The 26,528-nt window shown below is 43.4% G+C and overlaps 2 protein-coding genes across 4 annotated transcripts in view; one reads left to right on the top strand and one right to left on the bottom strand.

Moving 5' to 3' along the window:
* Positions 1 to 26,528, bottom strand: part of ANTKMT (adenine nucleotide translocase lysine methyltransferase) — a 144,937-nt gene that overhangs the window by 107,309 nt on the left and 11,100 nt on the right. The window lies entirely within an intron of this gene.
* On the top strand, positions 1,075 to 26,503 carry CCDC78 (coiled-coil domain containing 78). 2 transcript variants are annotated; one of them, XM_026680730.2, is made up of 15 exons: positions 1,075 to 1,256; positions 3,860 to 3,991; positions 4,809 to 4,895; positions 5,456 to 5,635; positions 6,838 to 7,014; positions 8,259 to 8,312; positions 8,445 to 8,533; positions 10,273 to 10,351; positions 12,068 to 12,193; positions 13,090 to 13,283; positions 14,148 to 14,322; positions 17,011 to 17,051; positions 22,405 to 22,495; positions 24,571 to 24,671; positions 25,614 to 26,503. In XM_026680730.2, the coding sequence occupies exons 1-15, from the start codon at positions 1,191 to 1,193 to the stop codon at positions 25,738 to 25,740; spliced, it is 1,719 nt and encodes a 572-aa protein (XP_026536515.1). In that variant the 5' UTR covers positions 1,075 to 1,190; the 3' UTR covers positions 25,741 to 26,503. The 2 variants fall into 2 exon arrangements, 1 of the variants encoding a protein (XP_026536515.1); XR_015750865.1 differs by lacking the exon at positions 25,614 to 26,503 and having other exon boundaries at positions 17,011 to 17,055; positions 24,571 to 24,608.

Genomic DNA, 26,528 nt, shown 5'->3' with positions numbered 1-26,528 from the left:
ACTTTGTAATCCAAAGGGGATGAAGAAGGAAATCCATGGTTGGGTGAAAAATATTTGAAAATAAAGAGGATTCAAGAGGATTGGAACAAAGTTTTCTAAGCAAATCTGTCTCTTTGCTTGAGAAAAGGATGTGAGAGAGGGAGGGAGGGAGGAGGGAGGGAGAAGGAAGGAGGGAGGGAGGGAGAGAAGGAAGGAAGGAAGGAGAAGAGGAAGGAAGGAAGGAGAGGAGAGGAGGAAGGGAGGAGAAGAGGAAGGAAGGAGAGGAGAGGAGAGGGAAGGAAGGAAGGAAGGGAGGGAGGGAGGGAGGGAGGGAGGGAGGGAGGGAAGGAAGAAGAAGGAAGGAAGGGAGGGAGGGAGGGAGGGAGGGAGGAGGAAGGAAGGAAGGAAGGAAGGGAGGGAGGGAGGGAGGGAGGGAGGAGGGAGGAAGGAAGGAAGGAAGGAGGGAGGGAGGGAGGGAGGGAGGGAGGAAGGAAGGAAGGGTACTTTAATCACATAATTAAACTGATTGGGAAATTCTAAGAATTGAAGTGCACACATCTCAAAGTTCCCAGATTTGAAAAATGCAAGGCAATGTATGGTTCTCCAACTTAATTTTCACTAGAAGAACAGAAGCAAAAGATCACCCGAAGCAATAATTCAGCTCCACTGGTTTGACAAGGAATGTTGAATCACAGTTTGAGACAGAACTTCCACTACAGTTGCCAAAACATTTCAAAATTTCTGTCAAAGTGGCTTTAACTGAACAGCCTTTATTCTAGCCCCAATCTAGCTTTTTTTTTAAAGAGTGGCCCCTAATACATTTCTCAAAGTTGAAGATTTGGCCCAAAGAAACGAAAACCTGGTCAACTCAATTTCAATGCTGAGGGGGGGAAAAAAATCACATTTCAGTCCTTTTCTTGGGGCAATCTTATACTACCTTATTTTATTTCGGATAGCATTCTTCCAGAAAGTTTGATTGGAGTTTGTTAAGCTGGTTGCATTATTTGGTGGAGGGAAGGTACAACCGTCTCTCTGCACTTTATTACGAAGCTGAGAGCCACGCCTGTTAGCAACTGGAGTTGGTAGCAACCCTGCCTTCACCTGCCAGAACAAGGGGAAACTTCCTTCCTTGCCATTCAGACAACATTCTTTGGCTCCTGCCTGGATTTTGCTCCATACAGGCAAAGCTTCATCCTCACAGCTAGGACTCCATGGCCAAAGATCCCGAGTACCTTGGCACTTTCCATGAGCGAGTTCAGTGCCTCACCAATGAAAATGTAAGTGGGTGAGAAAGTTAAGGGTTCAAATAAATGCTTTCTTGTCCTGTTATATTGGTATGACAATAACCAAGGTCCAGGAAGCAGAGATAGCCGGAACAGTTCTATCCCTTTAAACTCCCATTTCAAAAAGGCCATGGCAGCTAATGTGACTATCTATAATCTTCAAAATAACTCTGCACCATTTGGGGGGAGATCTATCTATCTATCTATCTATCTATCTATCTATCTATCTATCTATCTATCTATCATCTACTTATCTCTCTACTCTATATATCATTGATCATCTCTCTGTCTCTCTTATCTATCTCCACATTATCTATCTTATGGTATCTATCTATCTATCTATCTATCTATCTATCTATCTATCTATCTATCTATCATCTATTTATCTCTATGTATTTATGTATCTATCTATCTATCACCTATCTATTTTCTATCTACTCTATATATCATTTATCATCTCTCTCTCTCTAGATTATCTCTCTATATATATCTACTCTCTCTCTCTATCATTTATCATCTCTCTCTCTCTCTTATCTTTCTCCAGATTATCTATCTTATGGTATCTATCTATCTATCTATCTATCTATCTATCTCTATCTATCTATCATCTATCTATCTATCTATCTATCTATCTATCTATCTATCTATCTATCATTTATCATCTCTCTCTCATCTATCTATCTCTAGATTATCTATCTTATGGTATCTATCTATCTATCTATCTATCTATCTATCTATCTATCTATCTATCATTTATCATCTCTCTCTCATCTATCTATCTCTAGATTATCTATCTTATGGTATCTATCTATCTCTATCTATCTATCTATCTATCTATCTATCTCTCTCTCTCTCTCTCTCTCTCTCTCTCTCCCTATCTACTCTCTCTCTCTCTATCATTTATCATATCTCTCCCTCTCCCTCTCTCTCAGCTGTATCTTCTCCCTAATCCCAAACCAGAGATAATCCACTTGCCATGTTCAAACTTCTTTTCCATGTTCATAAGTTTCCTCCATACCAGCTCCCTGAATTTCACAGCACAATTGTTGAAAATTGGCAGGGCTACTGGGTGCCCCTGTGAAGCAGGAAATATGAAGAGTGTATCATGCACCTTATAATTTATATGATGTGCTATAATTTAAAAATGTATCAGGAAGAACAGAGATGACATCCCTTCCCAAAAGAAGGAAAATCCACTCATTGATATTATTGTGATATCCCCTGTGGCTTTAAATTTTTCTTTTGTTCAGTTGTGTCGGAGATGGCCCGGAGCAATCCTTCTGGTTTCCCCAGCAAGGTTTTTCAGAAATGGTTTGTCTTCCTTCCTAACTAGGGCTGAGAGAGAGTGACTGGCCCAGCTGCCTTCAGGCCTAAGGGGGACTAGAATTCATGGTCACCCAGTTTCTAACCCGATGACTTGAACACTTACACCAAACTGGCTCCCCTTTACCTTCAAAAATCTCCTGCAATTCTGAAAGCAAGCATAGCATTTTCTTTAAAGAACTTTGCCTTCATCTTCCTCTCCTTTTGCTGTCGCTTTTGTATCAATCAACTTTTAGATTGCATTCTTCTCCTTCTCAAGATCTTGTCCTCCTCCCTCTTTCAGTGCAATTTTGGCCAGATCTGGGACCTTGCCAACACAACTCTCTCTTTCTTTTTACTTACAAAACGTTTGCTAGACCAATACTTGAATACAGCTCATCAGTCTGGAACCCACATTACGTATCTGATATTAATACAGTTGAGAAAGTCCAGAAATATTTCACAAGAAGAATTCTCCACTCCTCTACTCGTTGCAGAATACCTTATGCCACCAGACTTTAAATTCTAGACCTAGACAACCTAGAACTACGCTCCCTTCGGTCCAATCTAAGTATAGTACATAAAATTATATATTGCAATGTCCTACCTGTCAATGAATACTTCAGCTTCAACCATAACAATACAAGAGCACACAATAGATACAAACTCAAGGTTAACCGCACCAAACTTGACTGCAGAAAATACGACTTCAGCAACAGAGTGGTCAATGTCTGGAATACTCTAGCTAACTCTGTGGTTTCTTCCCCAAACCCCAAAAACTTTAACTTTAGACTGTCTACTATTGACCTCACCCCTTTCCTAAGAGGTCTGTAGGGGACATGCATAAGCGCACCAACATGCCTACCGTCCCTGTCCTATTCTTTCTTTTCTTTTTTTTCTTATATGTATCCATGTATTCATAACTATGTTTTTACTTATACCTATTATCTTGTAAGCAATTGACAAATAAATAAATAAATAAATAAAATACGAGTAGATAAATAGATACCCTTTGGGGGTATCTGCCTACTATCCCTGTCCTAATGTTCCCTTTTATTTTTACCCACTTCGTGTATTAATAATCATGTTTATACTTGTATTTGTGATCTAATACATGCTTGACAAAATAAATAAATCAAATAATAAAATAAAATAGCCATTCAGGACCTGAAGTTGACTTGAAAAGCGCCAGTTCTTGGGAGCATTTCAGGGCGCTCTCGTTCTTCTTACTCTGAAAGTTTGCCAGAATGAAAGTCTTCTCCAGGAGCACAGCATCTCTTTCTTCCCTCACTCAGGTTCAGCTGCAAGATCGAAACGAAAGGCTCTATGGCAAGGTGGGAGAACTGCAGGACAGGCTGGGACAATTGGCTATCTCCAAGGCGGACCTGTCCTCCAGGCTGATTCGCAGTGAAGAGGAGAAGCTCAAGGTAACAGGGGGACAAATTTGCTGCTCTGTTGACATCAGCTCTGCAAGGGTGGCCAATTTTCTGCGGAAATACTAAAAAATGTCCCTCGTGCAGAAGGTCACAATAGAAACACAATCCTGCAGTATTGGACACACTTCAGCATGCCAACTAGCCATTCAATATGGCATGTTCTCTTGCAAGATGTCCCGTTGCTCTTTCTCAATCCACGTTTCTTTATTTTCTTTATTTTCCCCCAATGTCCAATTAACCTTTAATTATTTTCATTGGTTAAATGCCTCTATTGTTTGCCTAGGCATTATACAGTTCAATTTATAATAATTTCAGCAACCCTAAATCATAATTAAAGGAAAATATCATCCATCACAGCATAAAACTAACATGACACAGAATAAAATAAGACACTGAGCCAAACTCACAGTTATGAGATGCAATAGTTAAATGTAAATGCTCAAACTTTGCTGAACTACCTGAATAACCACCTACTTCTGGTTTTAAGGGGGCATGTAGGGGATAAATTTGACTGGTGCAGTGGCCTAGAGGTGGAGCTCTTGCCTCACAATCAGGACTGTGAGTTCGATCCTAGGTAGAGGCAGATATTTTTTTCTTTCTGGGCACACTGAGAATATATCTGCTGAACAAAACTCTGCATTAGTGACAAGAAAGGCATCCGGCCAGTAAACACTCTGCTTCGTTCAGTTGCCCAGACTCCACCCCGCAAGGGATTATGGGGTCATTAAAAGGAAAGGTAGGGGATGAATTCTCGCTGCTTTTTATTCCCCGGGGGTACAAAGTAAGCTTGATGTATCTGTTTCCATAGATTTCCAAAGACTTTGTCGATTTCCAAATCGAAACTAATAAAAAGAGAGAACAACATGAAGCTGAGAACTTTGAACTGAAGAATCTGGTATGTCACCTTTCATAGGTGATTTAATTATTGCACCTTTATAAACTGATACTTGATTCCCCCCCCCCCTCATATTTTGTGTCACAGCTGACCTCTGTGTCCACTCAACACATTTCTCCATCCATGATCCAGTTCAGTGGTGGGATTCAAATTTTGTTACTACCAGTTCTGTGGGCGTGGCTTGGCTTGGTGGGCGTGGCTTGGTGGGCATAGCAGGGGAAGGATACTATAAAATCCGCATTCCCTCACCACCCCTCTAACCTGCTTTTCCTGTGCAGGGCAACCAAAGGAGACCCAGCCGATCAGCTGGGACTCAATGGGAGGCGGAGAATAGATGGGGGTGGGGCCAGTCAGAGGTGGGATTTGCCGGTTCTCCGAACTACTCAAAATTTCCACTACCGGTTCTCCAGAACTGGACTCAGAACCAGCTGACTACCACCTCTGATCCAGTTGCATAATGGGAAGTGTGGATTTAAGGTGTGTTCTGCTTTCCTATTCCCATTCTTGATCCATGCTTATTTCTGACTTGCATTTCTCTCTCTCTGGATTTACTCCCCCAGATCTTGGACTTGGAGAATCGTATTCTGGAGATTGAGCTCCGTGATGAGAGGACCACTGGGGAACGGGATGCTTTGCAGGAACGCCTGCACACCTTGGAGAATGACCACAAGGAGTTGGGGAACGAGTACCTTGCTTTGAAGAGCAACTACCTTGTATTGGACAAGGAGCACGAACAGGAGGTATGAGCTGCTCATGAATAATCCTTCCCCTGCTTCAGACACTAGGCAACTATCAGGTTCCAAAAACCAAGAAAGACATGTACTGTTTCTTCCAGGCAGGTTATTGTTCTTCACCTATAGACAGAATCTTGCCAAACTGAAGCAAGCCAGCACCTACATAAAGGATATACTCTAAGAGTTACGAGTATCAGGAAGGAGCTTGTCTTCACCCTTTCATACAAACTGTCAGAACTGAGTTGTATGTTACTCCTCTGGAATCAACTCCTTTCTTCCTGGGAATCCAGATGGAGAAGGAAGGAAGGAAGGAAGGAAGGAGTGGTGGGATTCAAAAAATTTTTTACTATTGGTTCTGTGGGTGTGGCTTGGTGGGCGTGGCAGAGGAAGGATACTGTAAAACCTCCAATCAGGATTTGCCGGTTCTCCGAACTACTCAAAATTTCTGCTACCAGTTTTCCAGAACTGGTCAGAACCTGCTGAATACCACCTCCGGAAGGAAGGGAGGGAGGAAGGAGAAGAGGGAGGAGGGAGGGGGAAGGGAGGGTTGGGAAGGGAAGATCAAGCTCCCTAAATTAGTATTTCTTCCAATTAGATTTCTTTATTGTTCCTCACCCATAGACAGAATCTTGCCAAATTGAAGCAGACTATACCCCACATCAATCACGTACTCTGGAAACAATTAGGGAGGAGCTGTCTTCCCATGAACTGAGTTGTCTCTTACTCCTGTAGAATTCACACCCTTCCTCCTGGGAATCTGGCTCAGTTCATTCCATCAGAGCAACTATCAAACTGGGGAAGAAGAAATCGAGGGGTCAGGGGTGGAAGTGTTGTAATTAGGATCTGAGACTCGGTGACAAACCGAGCTCGATGTCCAAAGCTGAAGATTTAGATTCAAAGACCATTTGATTGCAAATTGTCTTCATATAAATGCTGGAACGATCATGCTTTTTTTTTTTTTAATGCCATAAGAGCGAGTGGTTCTGGAATCGGCAGCCTTTCCAGTGGGCATTAAAAACAGGGAACAACATCTTATGGAATAATCAATCCTTGCAAGATTTCAGTAGACTCATCCCTAAGATCCTACATGACCTCACACGAGAACAGTGAACTCTCCAAGATCCCGCAATCTTGTGAAGTTGCAACTATTTGGGTTGGGTGGATGAGCGGGTGGGATCACTGCATTCATCCACTCTCTCATTTATTAGGTCTCCAAGAACGAAGAACTGAGCAGGGAGTTACTTAACCTGGTTAAGTCCAAGCAGGAGCATCCACACCACCTCCAAACCAAGAGCACAGAGTCCCAGTCTGAAGCAGAAAATCCGCCTGCTGAAGTGAAGCGGGTGCGAACCTTGGTCCATCGCCTCTCTGCCCACAAAGTCAAGGTATCTGCAGTCTTTCTGCCTCTCTTTGCTGTGAACCAAGTGTGATATTTATTGACTTGATCTGCATAGCTGCCCACCTCAACAGTTAAAAATATAAAACAATTAAAACAATTCAGGTAATCCTCGACTATCCCTTAGGTAGCCCAATCCCAAGCCAATAATTTTAGAATAGAACTACAGTAGCTTGATACCCGTGCTTCGCTACGAAACTATGTGGTTGGGCTTAGTTTTGGGGGGAGGAAAATTAAGGGGGAGGGAATTCTGCCTCTTCCTACCAGCATCCATCGGTATTCATCTGGCTAGCGTCCTGTCAGTGTGTGAGGGAGTTGAGGGCTGTTTGGAAACTGGAAGAGTATTTGCTATGTGAGCAAGAAGGAGACAGCAAGGAGCCTGGGCGTGGCTTAGCTCAACTGTTCTGGACTAAAGCTGCTTGATGCTGTGAAACTAAAACTGAACTGACTCCTCTGCTTGTGTTTTGCATTTGGAACAGATTTCTTTTCAGGTGGGGAGGTGGAGCAGAACTCCTTAGCATCAGAGCATGTTAATAATAATAATATAGGAAATACTCTAAATGCTCTGATGGTCATTTCGAAAAATCCTTTCTTGGTGAGCACCTAGAAGCCAAGAGGAACATATGTGCCAAATGTTAAGTTTGTAGGCTTTACAGTTCTGGAGACTTTGTGATGTGTAAGTGGTATTTTGCTTTTATATATATAGATAGAGCTGGAAGGGACCTTGGAGGTCTTCAAGTCCAGCCCCCTGCTCAAGCAGGAGAACCTATACTATTTCAAATAATGGATTGTCTAGTAACTCTAGTTTCTTCTTGAAAACATCCAGTGATGGAGTGCCCATGATTTCTGGAGGCAAAGCTAAGTCCACTGATTAATTGTCCGCACTGTTATGAAGTTTCTCCTTAGTTCTAGGTTGCTTCTCTCCTTGGTTAGTTTCCATCCATTGTTTCTTTTCCTGCCTTCTGGTGCTTTGGAGAATAATTTGACCCCCTCTTCTTTGTGGCTATCCCACAAATACTGGAATACTGCTATTATGTCACCCACTAATTCTTCTTATACTTCACTACATTAATTTTGTAATAATTAAGTTTTACTGTGTTTCTCCTATTTTGTTTCGGAATTTGTTTTCCAAACGGATGAGTGACAGTAATAATATTCTTCAATTGGATTGTAGGGAGGTCCTGTGTTGATTCCACGTATTAACTGCTCCAATGCATGCTTCATTTCTTTTAGCCCGAAGATGTGGTGCTGGCTTCAGAACAGGAACGTCAAAAATTGGAGAAAAGTGTGAGTCGAAGGCCCACTTCATTCCCCAAATTATGGAGTTTATAATCTAAATTAATCAGATTGAAAATATTCAGGATGAAGAGGGATGAAGAGGGATAGCTCTGTCTGAATGATTGTTTTCCCATTCAACAGTTACTTGGAAACCAAGGTCACATCACTGAAGAGATGGAAAAAATGAGAGAAATGTACAATTCCCAGCAACAGAAATTGGAGGAGAGAATGTGAGTAAGATCTCTTCATACCCAAGTCCTACTAAACCAACTGTGTGATTTACAAATTTTTATGGGGTTCTAACATTTTAGCTGTCCAATCGTTTTCATTAAGAAACAGGGGAAACTGCTGTCGAAAGTAGAAACCTGGAACACTTACACTGTGTCATACATTTCTCCTTCACCCTTTTACAGATGCTGGACAACAGCATTTAAAAGCATTTTAAGAAATTCAAGAATTGGAAAGTTCTTATGTATCAAGTCAAACCTGTAGCTAAAGGAATTTTCTTTGTTCTGGGGTTATTTTAGCATATCTAAGGCCTTCTCTTTCTGTCCCAAAGTTTGGCTTGGTCTCTGAAGAAAAGCAGGAAAATATATGATTCACCCAACTCAAGGAGGAGGAGGAGGTGGTGGTGATAGAGGAGGAGGAGGATCAAAAGGCCATTAAAAAGTCAGCATTACAAGGGAAACCAAGCAAGAGGACTTGAATTCAGGACCACGGAGAGCAGCCCTAGAGGTAGAAGTGAGAGAGGTTATTCCACCTTTCTCCTGGAGTTATGGATTGAGGTTGGACAACTGATCTTCCTGGAAGTCCATCTCTCAAATATTGCAGCTACTATGCTTTTCCTGCCAAACTGTCCTGGATGTCAAAGGTTGGAGATATGATCAGTCGGGTAAAGAAAGCTCCTAAGTTGGCTGCACGATTTGGAGATCAATTCCTCTGACTGCAGGCTCCCAATGTGGGCTTCAAAGCAGAGAAGATTGGTCTTGAGTCATGATCGTTGGACATCTCTATTCCAACGACTTGCAAAATGAAGGAACATGTTCACATTTCCATGTGAACGGCAGCCATCTACGTAATTTCTGCCCGTCCATCCCTTGATCTGGTTAAAAAGAGCTGTGGTGGTGCAGTAGTTCGAATGCAACATTTCAGGCTAAATCACTGCTCAGTCACTCCAGGTGTTCAGTTATGAGCGGCTCAAGGTTGACTCGTCCTTCCATCATAAAATGAGGACCCAGATTCTCAGGGACAATAGGCTGACCCTGTAAACCCCTTAGAGAGGGCCATAAAGCACTGTGGTGGTATATAAGTCTAAGTGCTATTGCTATTACTAAAACATACTGCATGAGACAGAAGAAGGAACCAGACTGAACCAGATGTGGACCTCCTTAACCAAGATCATATGAGGGTAGCACATGTCTATAGAGTCATAGACATGTCCCAGAGGTGCTTTTTCAAAAGGCAACTGGATTTTGTTTTTCCTTGATGACATTTCGCTTCATGCCCAAGAAGCTTCTTCAGTTCTGACTGAAAGGTGGAGGATGGAAGGAGAAAGGAGAAAGCTTCTTGGATGAGAAGTGAAATGTCTTCAAGGAAAAACAAAGAAAGTCCAGTTGCCTTTTGAAAAGTGCACCTCTGGGACAAGAGTTTAGCACCTGTGTACTCAGGACTTCATATGACCCTGAGCTCATAGTTTGGCACTACCTGGAGCTTCCTAGACACCAAACCTTTGGAGGAATGGACTACATCACTGTTTCGGTTTAAGAATAAAATAAGCTTGACACAAGAAAATATATTCCTGCCCCAAATAACAGAAAGTGCCAGAAAAGGAAGGCCTCATGAATTTTCCATAATTGTTCTATCCCCGTATCTACCTAAAAGCATTAAACGGAGCTCTTGGTCCATGAAGAGCAGCTCACCAACAATAAAGGACAAAGTGCAATATTTATATTTTTTTTGGTGTCTCCAGGATCACGATGGGCAAGGAACTGCAGGAGGCCAAGAAAGCAATCCGGCACACGCAGCATAAACTGGCAGAAGAGTCAGCGGTGAGAATCAATCGGTCCTGCCGTGTATGCAAAGGGATGGGTAATGGTATGTGGGAATGGCCTTGGGAGACAGGAGGAAGAGTCAGAAACTGGAAAACCAGCATGTGTGAAAGGTATCTCATCCCAGAGAAGAAGGCAGAATGTGGAGGATGTTTCAGGAGAGAAGTTTTCCCGAGAGGAAAAGCGAAGGAAGCGAGGGGTACTTTCAGACTTGCAAGATTCTGTTAATGGAACCGTACTATAAAGATAGCACTAGTACTCAAGGTTGTGTTTTTTCTCTGGATTGCCTCAAAGGAGGAAGGAAAGAGAAATTGGCTTCATCACCCATTACTAGAATTAGAGGTTCGCCAATGGCTTTCAACTGGGCCTGGTTAGTCTAGTGAAGAGAAGAACCAGAGGAGACAGGATAGCAGTCTTCCAATATTTGAGGGGCTGCACCAGAGAGGAAGGGGGCCAAGCTATTTTCCAAAGCACCCAAAGGCCAGACAAGGAATAATGGGTGGAAACTGAACAAGGAGAGATTCAGCCTGGAAATAAGAATTTTTCTGACAGTGAGAAAAATGGAACAGAAGTTGCCCTCGGAAGTTGTGGGAGCTTCATCCCTGGAGGCTTTCAAGAAGAGATTGGAGTGCCACTTGTCAGAAATGGTGTAGGGTCTCCTGCTTGGGCAGGGGGGTGGACTAGATGACCTACAAGGTCCCTTCCATCTCTGTTAATCTGTAAAAAAAAACTTATAATAGCTCCAGAGCAGGGGTCTCCAAAACTGGCAATTTGAAGACTTGTGGACTTCAACTCCCATGCTGGCTGTGGAATTCTGTGAGCGGAAGTCCACAAGTCTTCAAGTTGCCAAGTTTGCAGATTTCCCTTGCTCTAGAGCAAACGAATGGACACAATTCTATGCAGGAGCCTTTCTTCACATTGTCTGTTGTTAGAGCGCTCAGATTGATAGCTGTCAAGCTTTTGTTGCTCTTTAAAAAAATATGTCAGACCTTGAAGAAAAAACAAACCCATCAATCGGTTTTAGCTGAGACAAGCTGCTAAAAATATATATGTTGCAGTTGGTCCCCCTAGCTCTTTTCTCAAGACACTCCATTCCATTCCTTCTTCCAAGCTCTCTTTTATTGTTTTATTATTTTTCATCCCTCCTGTCAACTCATAAAACATTTTGTATATACACGTTTTATAGTTGTCAACAGAAAGAAGGGAGTTTCAAAGAGCAGGCGGCAGTGTGGAATTGAAAGTACATTCCATTCATATTGTCTTCAGAGGCTGATTCGATGACTGAAGCTTCTGCCAGACAAAAATTTAATTGGGGAGCATGATTGATGACTCTTGGCTATGGACGTGTTTTGTTGGATGATACACCCAGAGGGGTGGGGGGAAAATCAGGATCAAGGATGACAGTGAATTACACTATCTCAGAGTCAGCTGTGCCCAGGTTAGTGCCGGACGTAGAATGTTACCTTCAAATAAATCCTTTTTAGTTTTGGGAGTGTGGCTCGAGGCTCGTGATTTAATTGGAGTAACTGCTGGAATCCTGGCACCTCCTTTATTACTTTATCCATCTAACAAAGAATATCCCAGCACTCCAGATTCAAAGGTGTAAGAGTGTTTGGGAATGTGGAGGTACCACCAGTCTCCATTTCCTTAAAGCAAGTTCCAATTTTGGTCGTAAGGCAAGGACTACCTGTATATTTTTCTCTCCTGGGGCTACAGATATTGCTGTCCTCCCAAGGCCACCTTCAGGAGGTTGAGTCTGAGAATTCCAGGCTACAGTTACAACTCAAAGAGTTGAATGAGGAATATCGTTCGCACCTTGTTCAGTACGTCACAGATCTGGCGGTAAGCATTTCTCATTGGCGGGCGGTTCCCGATGCCTCTCTTAACTTGCTTCACCCCATTAAAGCAATCCAAATCAAGAGCAACCCAAACATTGCCAGAGTCAAAAGAAAACCAGCCCACATTTGGGTGCCATGGAATAAGTAGGTAACTTACCCCATGTTGCACCTGTTGATCACATTCTGAAAGCCAAACCACCAAGGCACAAATTAGACTGCAGGGAGGGTGGTGAGAATTGGAAATCAGTTTGATGTGGTAGTTAAGGTGCTGGCTTAGAAACCAGGAGATAGTGAGTTCTAGTCCCATCTTAAGCATGAAAGCTGGCTGGGTGACTTCAAGCCAATATTCAGCGACTGGGAGTTCTAGTCCTGCCTTAAGGCATGAAAGTTAAACTGGGTGCCTTTGGGTCAATCACCAGGAGACTGGGAGTTCTAGTCCCATTTTAGGCATGAAAGCCAGCTGAGTGACCTTGGACCAATCACCAGGAGATGGTGAGATCTAGTCCTGCCTTAGCCATGAAAGCCAAACTGGGTACCTTTGGGCTAATCTCCAGGAGATGGTGAGTTCTACTCCTGCCTTAGCCATGAAAGTCAGCTGGGCAACCTTGGACCAATCGCTAGGAGATGGTGAGTTCTAGTCTTACGTTAGGACTGAAAACTAGCTGGTGACTTTGAGCTAGTCCAACCCACCTCACAGGGTTGTTATGGGGAAAATAGGAGGAAAAGGTATTAAATATATTGTTTGCCTTGAGCCACTTACAAAATAATAAATGTGGGATAAAAATATAATCAACAAACAAATGAAAAAAAACCCGAACAGAGTGAGCTGATGGGTCAAGAAACAGTTAATGCGAGCGTGCCCCATTCTCTAATCTCACCCAAATGTATTTGTATTTCAAGGAATACATCGATAGTAAATCATCACCAGCTAAAAAGGAGCCCAGTCAAATGAAGCATTTTGTGGACAGCATGTTGAAAGACATCCGGGCTTCCTATAAATCTCGGGAGGAACAGCTGGCTAGAGCTGCCCGCGGTTACAAGAAGCGCATGCAAAATTTGGTCAAGAAGCACGAGGGTCTACTCATTGCCTACAGGTAAGAGAAGGGGCCAAGTTGGAGGACAGCACACCTGAGACCCACGACTTTTGGATGTTGCGCCTTCTAAAACACTGACTTTGTAGAGTCCTTGATGCTCTCTGAGCTAAGTTGTTTGCTGGCAGACATTTTATTACCCAACTAGGCATCACCATCAGTGCGAGTACTGGGCTTGCTCCCTATTTATAGACAATATCTTGCCTTGCTGGGCACTGTACATACTTCTGGAGGGAGTTTATTCCATAGAATGGGGGCTGTTTCAGGAAGGTCCTGCTATCTCAGGCATCTCCCCATGGACCTCATCAGGGAAAGGAACTTTCGGCATCACCCCCTGATATCAATGATGGGAGCTGGGTAGGCAAATTAAATTCTGGAACAGAGTGGTAGGGACCTTGTAGGTCATCTAGTCCAACCCCCTGCCCAAGCAGGAGACCCTACGCCATTTCTGACAGATGGCAGTCCAGTCTCTTCTTGAAAGCCTGCAGTGATGAAGTTCCCACAACTTCCAAAGGCAACTTCTGTTCCATTGGTTGATTGTTCTCACTGTCAGAAAATTCCTCGTTTCCAGGTTGAATCTCTCCTTGATTAGTTTCCATCCATTGTTCCTTGTCTGGCCTTTGGGTGCTTTGGAAAATAGCTTGACCCCTTCCTCCTCTCTGTGGCAGCCCCTCAAATATTGGAGGACTGCTACCCTGTCTCCCCTGGTCCTTCTCTTCCCTAGACTAGCCATGCCCAGTTCCTGCAACTGTTCATCGTTCTAGCAAGGTACTGGAAGATGCTTTAGTAACCTTTCTGGTACGCTCTTAAGATCCTTGCAGCTGAGACTGTAGGCCAATGCTCAATAACATGTTTGCTTGATGTTAGGATGCAACGTGAGCAAATCAGGTTGCTGGGCTCCCATGATCTGGATCCTGGCCCACCAGAGCACCATTTCTCCATCACGGATGCTGAATTGCTGACCAATACCGCACAAGAGTTAAACCGGTTGCGGGAAGACAAAGCCAATCTGGAGGGACAACTCTATGAGCTGCAGATGAAGGTGAATCCACAATGTATTTTTCCCTGGAAGGGGATCTTAGGAGGTGTGGCTGGGAAGGTCAAGGCGTGAACTGACCTGTCCCTCAACCTTATGATTCTTGATGAATGTATCTTTTCTTTTATGTACACTGAGAGCTTATGCACCAAGACAAATTCCTTGTGTGTCTAATCACACTTGGCCAATAAAGAATTATCTTCTCTTCTCTTCTCTTCTCTTCTCTTCTCTTCTCTTCTCTTCTCTTCTCTTCTCTTCTCCTCTCCTCTCCTCTCCTCTCCTCTCCTCTTCCCTTCCCTTCCCTTCCCTTCCCTTCCATTCTAATACATTCAACTTTAGGAATGGGCAGGATAAACATAAAGGAATAATTCAGGATAGAGCTGGAAGGGACCTCGGAGGTCTTCTAGTAGTCCAATCCTTGATCAAGCAAGAGGTCCTGGCCTATAGCATTCCAGACAAGTGGCTGTATAATCTCTTCTTAAAAGCCTCCAGTGATGAAGCAGCCACAACTTCTGGAGGCAAACTGTTCCACTGGTTAATTGTCCTTGCTGTCAGAAGTTTCTTCTTAGTTCCAGGTTGCTTCTCTCCTTGATAAAAATTTCCATCCATTGTTTCTTGTCTTCTTCTAGCCTTCTGGTGCTTTGGAAAATAGTTTGACCCATTCTTCTTTGTGGCAACCCCTCAAACACTGGAATACCACTATCATTCATGTCCTTCCTAGTCCTTCTTTTCTCTAGTCTAGCCAAACCCAAATCCTGCAACTGTTCTTCATATGTTTCAATCTCCAGGTCTTTAATAATCTTAGTTGCTACCGCTCTTAAAGTCTTAGCTTGGTCTCTTAGAAGGCATCTCAGGCATTTCAGATCTAGGAAGGACATCCAGCTTTTGCTTATCATTGCAAGCCTGGTCCATCACACACACACACACACACCACCCTGTAAGAGGTTTCCAGCAAGTTTCCCAACTCTCTTCATTTCATGTCGGACATAAATTCAGGATAAGACTTGCTGGATCAGAGCAGCATTGTTTCCAACAGGATCAGCTGGAACTCTTTACAAAAAAGAATATGAAACTTTAAGTCATGCACACTGTTATCCTCCCACACCTGTTGTTCAGAGGTACTCTATATCTAAAGATTTTGAAATGCAATTTTAAATATCATACACCACCTGTCATGTTCTGTAGGAGTTTGACTCTATTACCATACTTATAACTATTTATAAATCTCCCCACTACCACTTCCAAAATTAAATCAAGAAAGCTGGCCCCATGATTATTTCTTCTCTTATTGAAAATTAAGACCTCTTTGAAGACATAACTGGAACAGGTGGCAGGTTTTTTTCTTTTAAAAAGTCTTTTCTGAGTTGAGTTTATTCAACTTAAGACATACCATGGTGTCTTCTTGGGCAAGAGTAGAGAAGCTATCTTTCTGGTTTCCTTTGCCTTCTCTTTTCAACTTTTCAATCTAGTCCACTGCCTTGGGACTTCCTGAAGTTCTTCTATCCAAATACCAACCAGATTTAGCCTTACATCACTTTCTGACCTCAGCCAGGGTCAACCATAGGGGGTCATCTGCTGCCAACCTCTTTTCAAGTTGTGCTCTGCACTTCGAGTCGAAAGTTACATTGTGTTGGACAAAAGTGCCAACTCATTAAAACACCCATGTCTGTTTCTAAGTTCACATGGCTGCTTCAATGGATCACCCCGTACTTGTACTCTTCTACAATTGTCAGAATCAGATCTAAAGCATTGCCTTGCACAACTTTGGGTGGCCCTGGAAAAAAAAAAGAGCATTCTGGTTCTGAGAATTTGTGGGACTCATAGTCACAAGTATTTTTCCTTGGAGGAGAAGGCTTGGAATCAATATCTTTGATGGCCTTTTCATTAATAAGAATGGACTTAAGATTTAACCCCAATGGGCTTAGATTTAATCTGCTCCAAAGGAGGAAGAGAAAAAACAAACCCTTGGGTATATGACTTCATCCAACTTAAGTTTGCAAGCTACGTTTTATGACTTGGTGCGTTGGGTGGACCTCACTAATCAGAGTTGATTCAACAAACCATGGTTGAACTCATCATCATTCTTGCAAAAAGTCTTTCCAATGTGTTTTGGCCCAATTCTGAAGCAGTCCAATTTGGCGTAATGGTGAATCCGCTGGACTAGAAGCTGGGCGACTGGGAATTCTAGTTCCATCTTAAGACATGAAAGCCAGTTGATGACTTTGGGGGCAGTTCCCCCTCTCTCTCGGTCTCAACCCAACCCATTTCACAGCATATTCAACAGGTTCCGATCAGTTCTAGGGAACCGGGAGCAGAAATTTTGAGTCGTTCGGAGAACTGGCCAATGCCACCTCTGACTGTCTCCGCCCCCATCTATTCTCCGCCTCCCAAGTCCCAGCTGATTGGCTGGGTCTTCTTTGGTTGCCCTGCAGAGGAGAACGGAGCTGGAAAGCAGGTTAGTGGGTGTGGGGAGGGAATGGGGATTTTGCAGTAACCTTCCCCTGCCACGCCCACCAAGCCACGCTCACAGAACCAGAAGTGAAAAAAATTGAATCCCACCACTGCCTCACAGGGTTATTTTGAGGAAAACAGCAGGGGAGATCATTGTGTGCCTCTTAAGTTGTTCAAAAATAAAGGCAGGGCATCTATCTAATCTCAAATTCATTGTTTTTTCTGCTGTTTCTGTTGCTTTAGGTAAAACTAAGTGAAAAAATGATCTCTGGAACAGCTTCTCAGTGAGTACGTCTCCCTCTCCGTAGGATTTACATGAATTCAAATCTTTATTACAGCCAAAAGCCAGAGAGAAAAGACGTAACTGAAAAACCGAACAGCGAAGCTATCATTAAACAAAAGTAATACAGGTTCTTGACTTACGACCTCAACGGAGCCCAAGGTTCCTGTTGCTAAGCGGGACAGTTGTTCAGTGAACTCTGCCCCATTTTATGACCTTGCTTGCCAGTTGTTAAGCAAACCCCTGCAGTAGTTGAGCTAATAACCCGGTTGTTAAGTGAATCTGGCTTCCCCATTGACTTTGCTTGTCAGAAGGTCACAAAAGGGGATCCCATGACCCCAGGAGACTGCAACCGTCATAAATACGAGTCAGTTGCCAGAAATCTGAATTCTGATCACCTGACCATGGGGATGCTGCAATGGTCGTAAGTATGAAAAACGGTCAGAAGTCACATTTTACTGTGCTGCTGTAATTTCCAATGGTCACTAAATGATCTGTTGCAAGTCGAGGAGGCAGCGGGGGAGGGGAGGTTCCTATGAGGCCAGCCTGCCCCATGGTTATGCAGCTCAGATTAACAGAGTTGGAAGAGACCTTGTAGGTCATCTAGTCCAACCCCCCCACCTAAGCAGAAGACCCTACGCCATTTCTGACAGATGGCAGTCCAGTCTCTTCTTGAAAGCTTCCAGGGATGAAGCTCCCACAACTTCTGAAGGCAACTTCTATTCCATGGATTGATTGCTGGTCTCACTGTCAGAAAATGTCTCCTTATTTCCAGGTTGAATCTCTCCAGGATCAGTTTCCATCCATTATTCCTTGTCTGGCCTTCAGGTGCTTTGGAAAATAGCTTGACCCCCCTCTCCTCTCTGAGGCAGCCCCTCAAATATTGGCACACTTGCTATCCTGTCTCCCCTGGTCCTTCTCTTCACTGGACTAGCCAAGCCCAGTTCCTGCAAGCGTTCATCCTATGTTTTAGTCTCCAGTCCCCCTAATCATCCTGGTTGCTCTTCTCTGCATTGAACTCTGCTTTCCTCAACTCTGAAGACGTTCCACAATATGAATAGAATAGAATAGAATATGGAATAGAATAGAATATGGAATAGAATAGAATAGAATAGAATAGAATAGAATATGGAGTAGAATAGAATATGGAATAGAATAGTATATGGAATAGAATAGAATATGGAATAGAATAGAATAGAATAGAATAGAATAGAATAGAATAGAATAGAATAGAATAGAATAGAACAGAATATGGAACAGAATAGAATATGGAATAGAATAGAATATGGAATAGAATAGAATATGGAATAGAATAGAATATGGAATAGAATCTTTATTGAGGGTGGAATAGAATAGAATCTTTATTGAGAATAGAATAGAATAGAATAGAATAGAATAGAATAGAATAGAATAGAATTCTTTTATTGGCCAAGGGTGATTTGTCTTTGGTGCAAATGCTCTCAGTGTACATAAAAGATACATTCGTCAAGAGTCAAGAATGATAAGGTATATAAGGGATGAAGGTTTGCTGTAGCCAGTGATGTTTTTAAGAGTTTTCTGCTCTGATCTCTCTTATTAATACGTTTCTGGCCTGATTGTATAGCATTCTGTCACCTTTTCTGTAGGCTTCCTCTTTGGAACGACGTAGCTGCTTAAGTTTAGCTGTGAACCAAGGTTTATTGTTACTGCATGTTCGCATATTTATCACGTTTTGCAAAAAGGAGGCAGACCCAAAGCCTCCCCCCCCAATCCCTTTAAAACTCACATACAGAAACACAGCCCATGCAGGAGTAAGTAGGTGCCCTGCCTTTAAGTATCTATCTATTTATCTATCTATCTTCTTTCCTAAAGCAGAGAGCGTGAAGCATTTTCAATGGAAGCATTCACAATTAAGCCCGTCTACATCATTAAAATGCCGGGGAAACAAAAGTGCTTCTCACATTCACAAAAAACGGCACAGGCCGAACAGCAAAAGGGGAGGGGACGCCCCAAGCTTGTACATTATTAATGCTTTTATTTTGCCTTATCTGCCCCCATCCAAAAAAAAGGTTGTTTGAGAGGGCTAACAATAAATGCCAACTAAAATAAAATTTAAAAAAAAAACAAAAACCACCTCATGGCTGATTGGTGCAAACAACACCGATTTATTTGCCTTTATAAACAGCATTTCCAAGCCAGACCTGGCTGTTAAAAATGTCGCTCTTTCTTTTAAATTGCTGAAAGAGAGGGAGGAAAAAGGAGGTGGAGAATTCCAGGCGACAATGGACATACCCTCCAGAGGGAGCTCTGGATATCCCAAATCTGGTTCCCCTCCTCCCCCCGCATGTAAATGGGAGCACAATGCATTCCTCGGTTCATTCCATTCTTTTATTACAGTCAAGAATTCTCCAAACATCAAAAGTGACCTATATTTTACTTATGCGGGACTCGGACCAACTCTGCCGAACTTTCCCACGGCTCGCTCGCATATTTCCCCACGATTAGATCACCTATCCGCAACACCCCACAAGTGGAGTGAGGGGATTTGGCTCCATGAAGGACAAAACCGCCCCCGTACCCCTCCAGGAATGGAAACATAAAAGATGGGCGGAGGTCAAGATGGAGGGGCCCTCCCTCCCAGCATTTCTCACCTTCAATTTTTTTCCCCCCAGAAAAGGATTTTCTTGTGCAGAAACCAGGAGGATGGACTTTTAGTATTTTTTTTTTTTTAGTATTTATTTGATTTGTCAATCACTTACAAAATACAGGTATAAGAATAAACATAGTTTTGAATACATAAGATAGATACTTATAAGAAAAATAAAAAGAAACAATAGGATAGGGACGGTAGGCACATTGGTGGGCTTATGTACAGACCTCTTAGGAAAGGGGTGAGGTCAATAGTAGACAGTCTAAGGTTAAAGTTTTTGGGGTTTGGGGAAGAAACCACAGAGTCAGGTAGAGTATTCCAGACATTGACCACTGTTGCTGAAGTCGTATTTTCTGCAGTCAGGTTTGGTGCGGTTAACCTTGAGTTTGTATCTATTGTGTGCTCTTGTGTTGTTATGATTAAAGCTGAAGTATTCATTGACAGCTAAGACATTGCAATGTATGATTTTATATACTATATTTAGATCGGACCGGAGGCGGCGTAGTTCTAGGTTTTCTAGGTCTAGAGTTTCAAGTCTGGTGGCATAATGTGTTCTGCAATGAGTAGAGGAGCGGAGAACTCTTCTTGTGAAATATTTCTGGACTTTTTCAATCAGATACATGATATGGGTTGCAGACTGATAAGCTGTATTCATGCATAGGTCTAGCAAATGTTTTGTATGCTCTAGTTAGTGTGATATTACCAGAGAAGAAGCTACGTAGGATTAGGTTAACAACTCTCTATGCCTTTTTGGCTATGTAGTTACAGTGGGCTCTAGCACTTAGATCATTAGAGATGAGTACTCCAAGGTCCTTGACAAAGTTTGGATCCTCAACAAGGTCTTGACTATTTAGCTTGTATTTTATTTTCTGATTTTTTTTGCCAATATGTAGGACAGAGCATTTATTTGTTGAGATTTGAAGTTGCCATTTGTTTGACCATTCTGATGCATAGTCAAGGTCTTTTTGAAGGGTAGCAGTATTGTCTGTGGTGTTGAATAGCTTTACATCATCAATGAAGAGAACGCAGTTGCTCTTAATGTGATCACAGAGGTCATTTATGTAGAGTATGAAGAGAGTTGGTCCTAGAACACTGCCTTGGGGGACACCACTATTGACAGGTACAGAATTTGATAGGACGCTCCCAATTTTGACCATTTGTTGTCTGTTTGACAGGAATGCTTCTATCCAGTTATGTAGGTGTCCAGAGATACTGGCTTAATCGTGGAATAAATTTGGGGATAAATTTGGGGTTGCCGACAGAATTGGTGAGGTGGCCTTAGGCAGGGGGAGAGCAATGAACACATCAGCTTGATATTGACCTTTCCTTCCTTCCCTTCTTCATCCCTTCCTCTTCCCCTTCCCTCCTTCATCCCTTCCCCTTCCCTCTTTCCCTCCTTCCCTTCCTCTTCCTTTCTTCATCCCTTCCTCTTCCCTCCTTCCCTTCCCTTCCCTTCCCTTCTTCATCACTCCCTCTTCCCTCCTTCTTCATCCCTTCTTCTTCCCCTTCCCTTCTTCATCCCTTCCTCTTCCTTCCCTTACCACCATCTCTCCCGCCTTCTCTCCCTTCTTTTCTAGTCTTCCTTCCTTCCTCCTTCCTCCCTCCTTTCCAAGGTCATTGGTACTACAGCTCCCATCACTCCAGACAGCAGGCAGTTGAAATCCAGTGCATAAGGACTATAAGAGACCCTGGTTACCACACATCTTCTGCAGGGAGAAGGTTGCGGTTTTAGAGACATCCAAGCTTGAATGTGGAACCCAGGTATCATCACTATCATCCTCTTTTTAACGACCCCATAATCCCTTTGTGGGGTGGAGTCTGGGCAACTGAATGGAGCTGAGTGTTTACTGGCCGGATGCCCTTCCTGTCACCAATGCGGAGTTTTGTTCAGCAGATATATTCTCAGTGTGCCCAGAAAGAGAAATATCTGCCTCTATCTAGGATCGAACTCACAGTCTCCTGATTGTGAGGTGAGAGTTCCACCTCTAGGCCACCGCCCCAATGTGGAACCCAGGCATGCAAAGCAGATATTCTATCGCAGAGCCAACCTAGTAGGCATCTCCCCATCACAACTCCTTCTCCTTGCTGTTCATTGCTGTCTTCTCCCTCCTCTTTTCATTGTCCTTAAATCGACTCTTGATTTCATTCATCAGACCTTTGTCTAGGTCTGTAGCTTTTCCTCTCGGCTCCCAAGGTTATTCTCGCAGCCCCTTTACCCTGGCTGTTCAACCTCATCTTTACCTAGGTCAGTTACAAATCAAGTAGCTGCATCGTGTATAACCTTGGCGAATGTTAAAGCTGGTTGACTGATAGCGGAGTCCCAATATTTGAGGGGCTGCCCCAGAGAAGAAGCGGTCAAGCACCCGAAGGCCAGACAAGGAATAATGGATGGAAACTGAACAAGGAGAGATTCAACCTGGAAATAAGGAGAAACTTTTTGACGGTGAGAACAATCCACCAATGGAATAGAAGTTGCCTTCGGAAGTGGTGGGAGCTTCATCCCTGGAAGCTTTCAAGAAGAGACTGGACTGCCATCTGTCAGAAATGGTGTAGGGTCTCCTGCTTGGGTGGAGGATTGGACTAGATGACCTACAAGATCCCTTCCAACTCTGTTGATCTGTTTGCTTAGTTCACGGCTTCACGTTTTGAGAAATGAGTGAATTTGGTACCAAGGCAAAAGGGTTGCCTATCCAACCGCGTCACAACGATGCCTCTTTTTAATTCACAGTGCTCTGCCTCTCCCTGTCCCTAACCTCCTGGAGGGCGAAGGCTGGGCTCAACTCAGGAAGCAGCTACGGGAGTTTACCCACTCGACGCAAGTAAGTAAAACTCTCCAAGAATGTGGCCAATGTCAATCAACAAAAGGGCTTTGGGGTGCAATTTTCCAAGTCCCCCTATGGGTGGATGTGATATGCGAGAAAGACCTTGGGAGACTGGTCACAGTGTCAGGTGGAGCTCCATTCCAAATCCAAGAAAGAAATACTTAAGACTCTTTAGATTAGAGAAAAGGTGTCTTTTACTGGAATTGAAGTGGTAGCAACCATAGAATTCTGAATCTGGGAAATTAGGCGCGCAGATCACATATACAAAGTGATGGAAATGTTCCCACCCCCAATAGTTCAAATGATTCTTCCAATTAAAAGTTGTGAACATGATCATGTGGACATCTTCAGGTGGTGATGAGGCCTCTGTCCGTTGACCTTGGCATATGCAGTTGCGCAAAGTAAGCTAAGCGAGAAATAGAAACCTAAGCAAGAATTTATACTCCCCGCCTCCTCATTTTACACAACACTAGAGTGTAACACCTCCAGCTCGCTTCCCAGACTTTACCCCCTCCTCCCCCCGTTACTTATGGCAGCCAAAAGATGCAAAGCAATAGTAGAAGATCTTGAAGGCTGACACATAGAGATGCTGCATAGGGAACAATCAGATAAGAGACAACATGGCCCACAGCTGGATAGTGGGGTGGGTTAAATGATTTAAAAGGGATCCTCCCTTAGTTACTTGGGCTGTAAAGAAGATGAAGGGCGGAAGAGCAGAGGCGGGATTCAGCAGGTTCCGGAGAACCAGTAGTGGAAATTCTGAGTAGTTCGGAGAACCGGCCAATCCCACCTCTGACTGGCCCCGCCAACCCCATCTCTTCTCTGCCTCCCGAGTCCCAGCTGATTGGCTGGGTCTTCTTTGGTTGCCCTGCACAGGAGAACGGAGCTGGGAAGCAGGTTAGTGGGGGTGGGGAGGGAATGGGGATTTTGCAGTATCCTTCCCCTGACACACCCACCAAGCCACACCCACAGAACCGGTAGTAACAAACTTTGAATCCCACCACTGCGGAGTCAGGCCAGTACTTTCGAACTTGCAATATTCCGTTAATGTAGATTTACAGTAGAGTCAGTTTACCTATCTTGTCTGACATCAATCTTGCAGGTCTCTATAATTTTCTTCCACTTTATCACAAAGGGGTAATCTTGGAAGCTGGACACTGTTTTCCTTTCCTTCCCTCTTATAGCAGAGTCAATCATGAGTTTCTTTCTCATTCTCTCAGTTGTTTTCCCATCGGTTTGCTACGTAATGATATTTCCTTCAAGACCACCTGTGTACCTGTAACAAACTGTGAGAATAACCTCTAGGGGAGGAAGAGCCCCTTGTCAAAGCAACTGTCCGATTAGAGAAGTCTTGAGTGCTGAAACAGAAAAGTAATTTGAGAAAAGAGCAATGGCAATAGCCCTTACTTATATACCGCTTTACGGTGCTTTCCAGCCCTCTCTAAGGGGTTTATAGAGTCAGCCTCTTGCCCCCCAACAATCTGGGTCCTCACTTTACCCACCTCGGAAGGATGGAAGGCTGAGACAACCTTGAGCCTGGTGAGAATCGAACTGCCAAATTGCAGGTGGCTGGTAGTCAGCAGAGGTAGCCCACAGTACTGCACTCTAACCACTGCTCCTCATAACATACATCATAACATATCATTAGCCCAGTCAATTATGGTTGGGTTGGAAGGCTGAGTCAACCTTGAGCCTGGTGAGATTTGAACTGCCAAATTGCAGGCAGCCGGCAGTCAGCAGAAGTAACCTGCAGTACTGCATTCTAACCACTGTGCCACCTGTGCTCTGATTTTACCCTCCCTAGTTCCCTCTCTCTATTAAATCATTTTTTACCTAGTTATTAAATTTATTTGCCAGCCATCCCTCCTTGAAGTGACTCTTTAGGATAAGAACAAGGAGGAAAGAGGCACATTCAGAATTTCAAGATTCTGTAACTCTATAATAAAAGCAGGTTTTGGTATTTACAACGGGGATTCAAGTCTACTGTGAAGAGCTAAGAGTTCTCCTCTACAGACATTCAGTTATTGGCCATCCTTCATGCTCTCTGCTTCCTTTCTTTCCCACAACTTCAGGTGGAACTGGAAAGGGAGAGAAGCCAGCTGCTGGCCAGAGCGATGGTAGCAGAAGAGCAGGTTGCTGAACTGCAGGAATACGTGGACAAACACCTGGTGAGGTGAGACCAAAGACCATTTCTTTGGGCCTATAACATGGTCGGTCTTCATTCTCTCAAAAATCCCAAGATGAAAGCTTCAGGTCTCTCTGGTTCCCAAATGCTGAAGGAAGACACAGGTTAAAACTCTCCCAGGTGATCTGATGACCCAAAGGGGCGTGGCACAAAGGCAACACAGTCACATAAGTAAGAAGAGTCCCTTTAATACCTCCAATGTTGCCCCTAATGTCCAGGTTACCTTCGGCTGGAGAAAAAAAAACTCTCCCAGAAAAAGTCTTTAAGTGGAGGAAATTCAGTCCGAAAACAAAGTACATACAAACCGAAAATAAAAATCCACACAAATCATGCTGCAGTAATTAACTTGACAGGGCAGGAGAAGGAATTGCAACTTGAAAGGCCAGCAAAACACACACAGTTAGGAAGACGCCAGAAACCCAGATAAGCCTCGACAATACCAGATAATTCACGATTTGCTCTCAACAGTTTGCTGTGCGAAACTTCTCTTTTTAAACACTGTGTTCCCAGCTGCAGCTAATGCAGGGAATCAGGGCCCTTTCCTCCCCCATAAGCCATGCAACTCACATTGCTCCCTTCTCCATTCCTCCCTGCATGCCCTAGGATGAAGAGGGGGTGGGCCTGGATCTTCTTCCAAATTCCCTCTGCCTTGCTCTACCTCTCCCCTGCTCTGCCCAGCCAGACTTTGCCCTTCCCCAGTTTCTTCCACAGCCAACGGAGCCACATTCCCACTCCCCGTCAGCTGCTCGGCCTCCCCTCCAACTCAGATTCCGACAGGGGCATGACAGGTGAGTTTATTTCTTTCCCTTCTCCTGCCCTCTTTCGTCTACTTATTTTTCACACTGGAAGCTGCTGGAAACCTGGATTCTATCAAAAGTAAGTACAGCACCTAAGACAGCACCTATCATCACTTCTGTGCTTTCATTGCAGATACAAGCAGGAGATTGTGAGAATGCGCAAACTCTTAGGAACAAGCGGATCTCAAGCATTGAGTGCTGAAGCATCTGAGGTTCCAGTACTTTTGATGTCCCAAGGGACCCTCAGCAAGGAAGTGTAGTTTTCTTATCAGAATAGAGCTGGAAGGGACCTTGGAGGTCTTCTAGTCCAGCCCCCTGATCAAGCAGAAGATCTTATACCATTTCAGATAAGTGACTGTCTAGACTCTTCTTAAAAACCTTCAGTAATGGAGCATCCACAACGTCTGAAGGCAGCTTCTGCTCCATAATTGTCCTCCCTGTTAGAAGCTTCTCCTGAATTCCAGGTTGCTTCTCTCCTTGATTAGTTTCCATCTATTATTTCTTGTTCTGCCCTTCTGGTGCTTTGGAAAATATCAGAATCCTTGCAAGATGTTCTCAAGAGGCCTGGACTCTTGGCCCGAGTAACAACTGGACCCAACATCTGGTACACATTCATCCCCAAGAGATATGAGGAAGGAAAAGGCTTGAAGCAGCCATGGAGGTTCCTGGGTGAAATTTAAGCTTCAAAAATGTGAATGTTTTGTTCAAAATTCTGGAATTTGTCTGTTTATGAAGAGCTTTTGATATAACACTGTGTATATATACACTGTGTGTGCATAAGAGGTGATTATGCATTCTTGGAAGGACATCCTATAAGTTTGTATAAGTTAAACAAAATCTGTCTACACTTTATTTTGACTTAGTAGGGAAGCACGAAGATCAAATATGATTCCATTCGGTCTATGTTTGATTTGTTGATTAAAAACCGCCTGTTGTGATTTATATAAATATGATTTTAGTCTCAGTTCACTTATTTTCAGTTACTGTACTGCATTACTGTTATTTCAGTTTTTTCTTCTTAACTTCACCCCTTGTTTCCTCATTTTAC

Source organism: Notechis scutatus, chromosome 12 (assembly GCF_049901735.1).
Source record: "Notechis scutatus isolate UNSWTSFEM ecotype Mainland chromosome 12, rNotScu1.2, whole genome shotgun sequence".
Classification (NCBI taxonomy): Eukaryota; Metazoa; Chordata; class Lepidosauria; order Squamata; family Elapidae; genus Notechis; species Notechis scutatus.
This window is presented reverse-complemented; position numbering and strand designations above follow the sequence as displayed.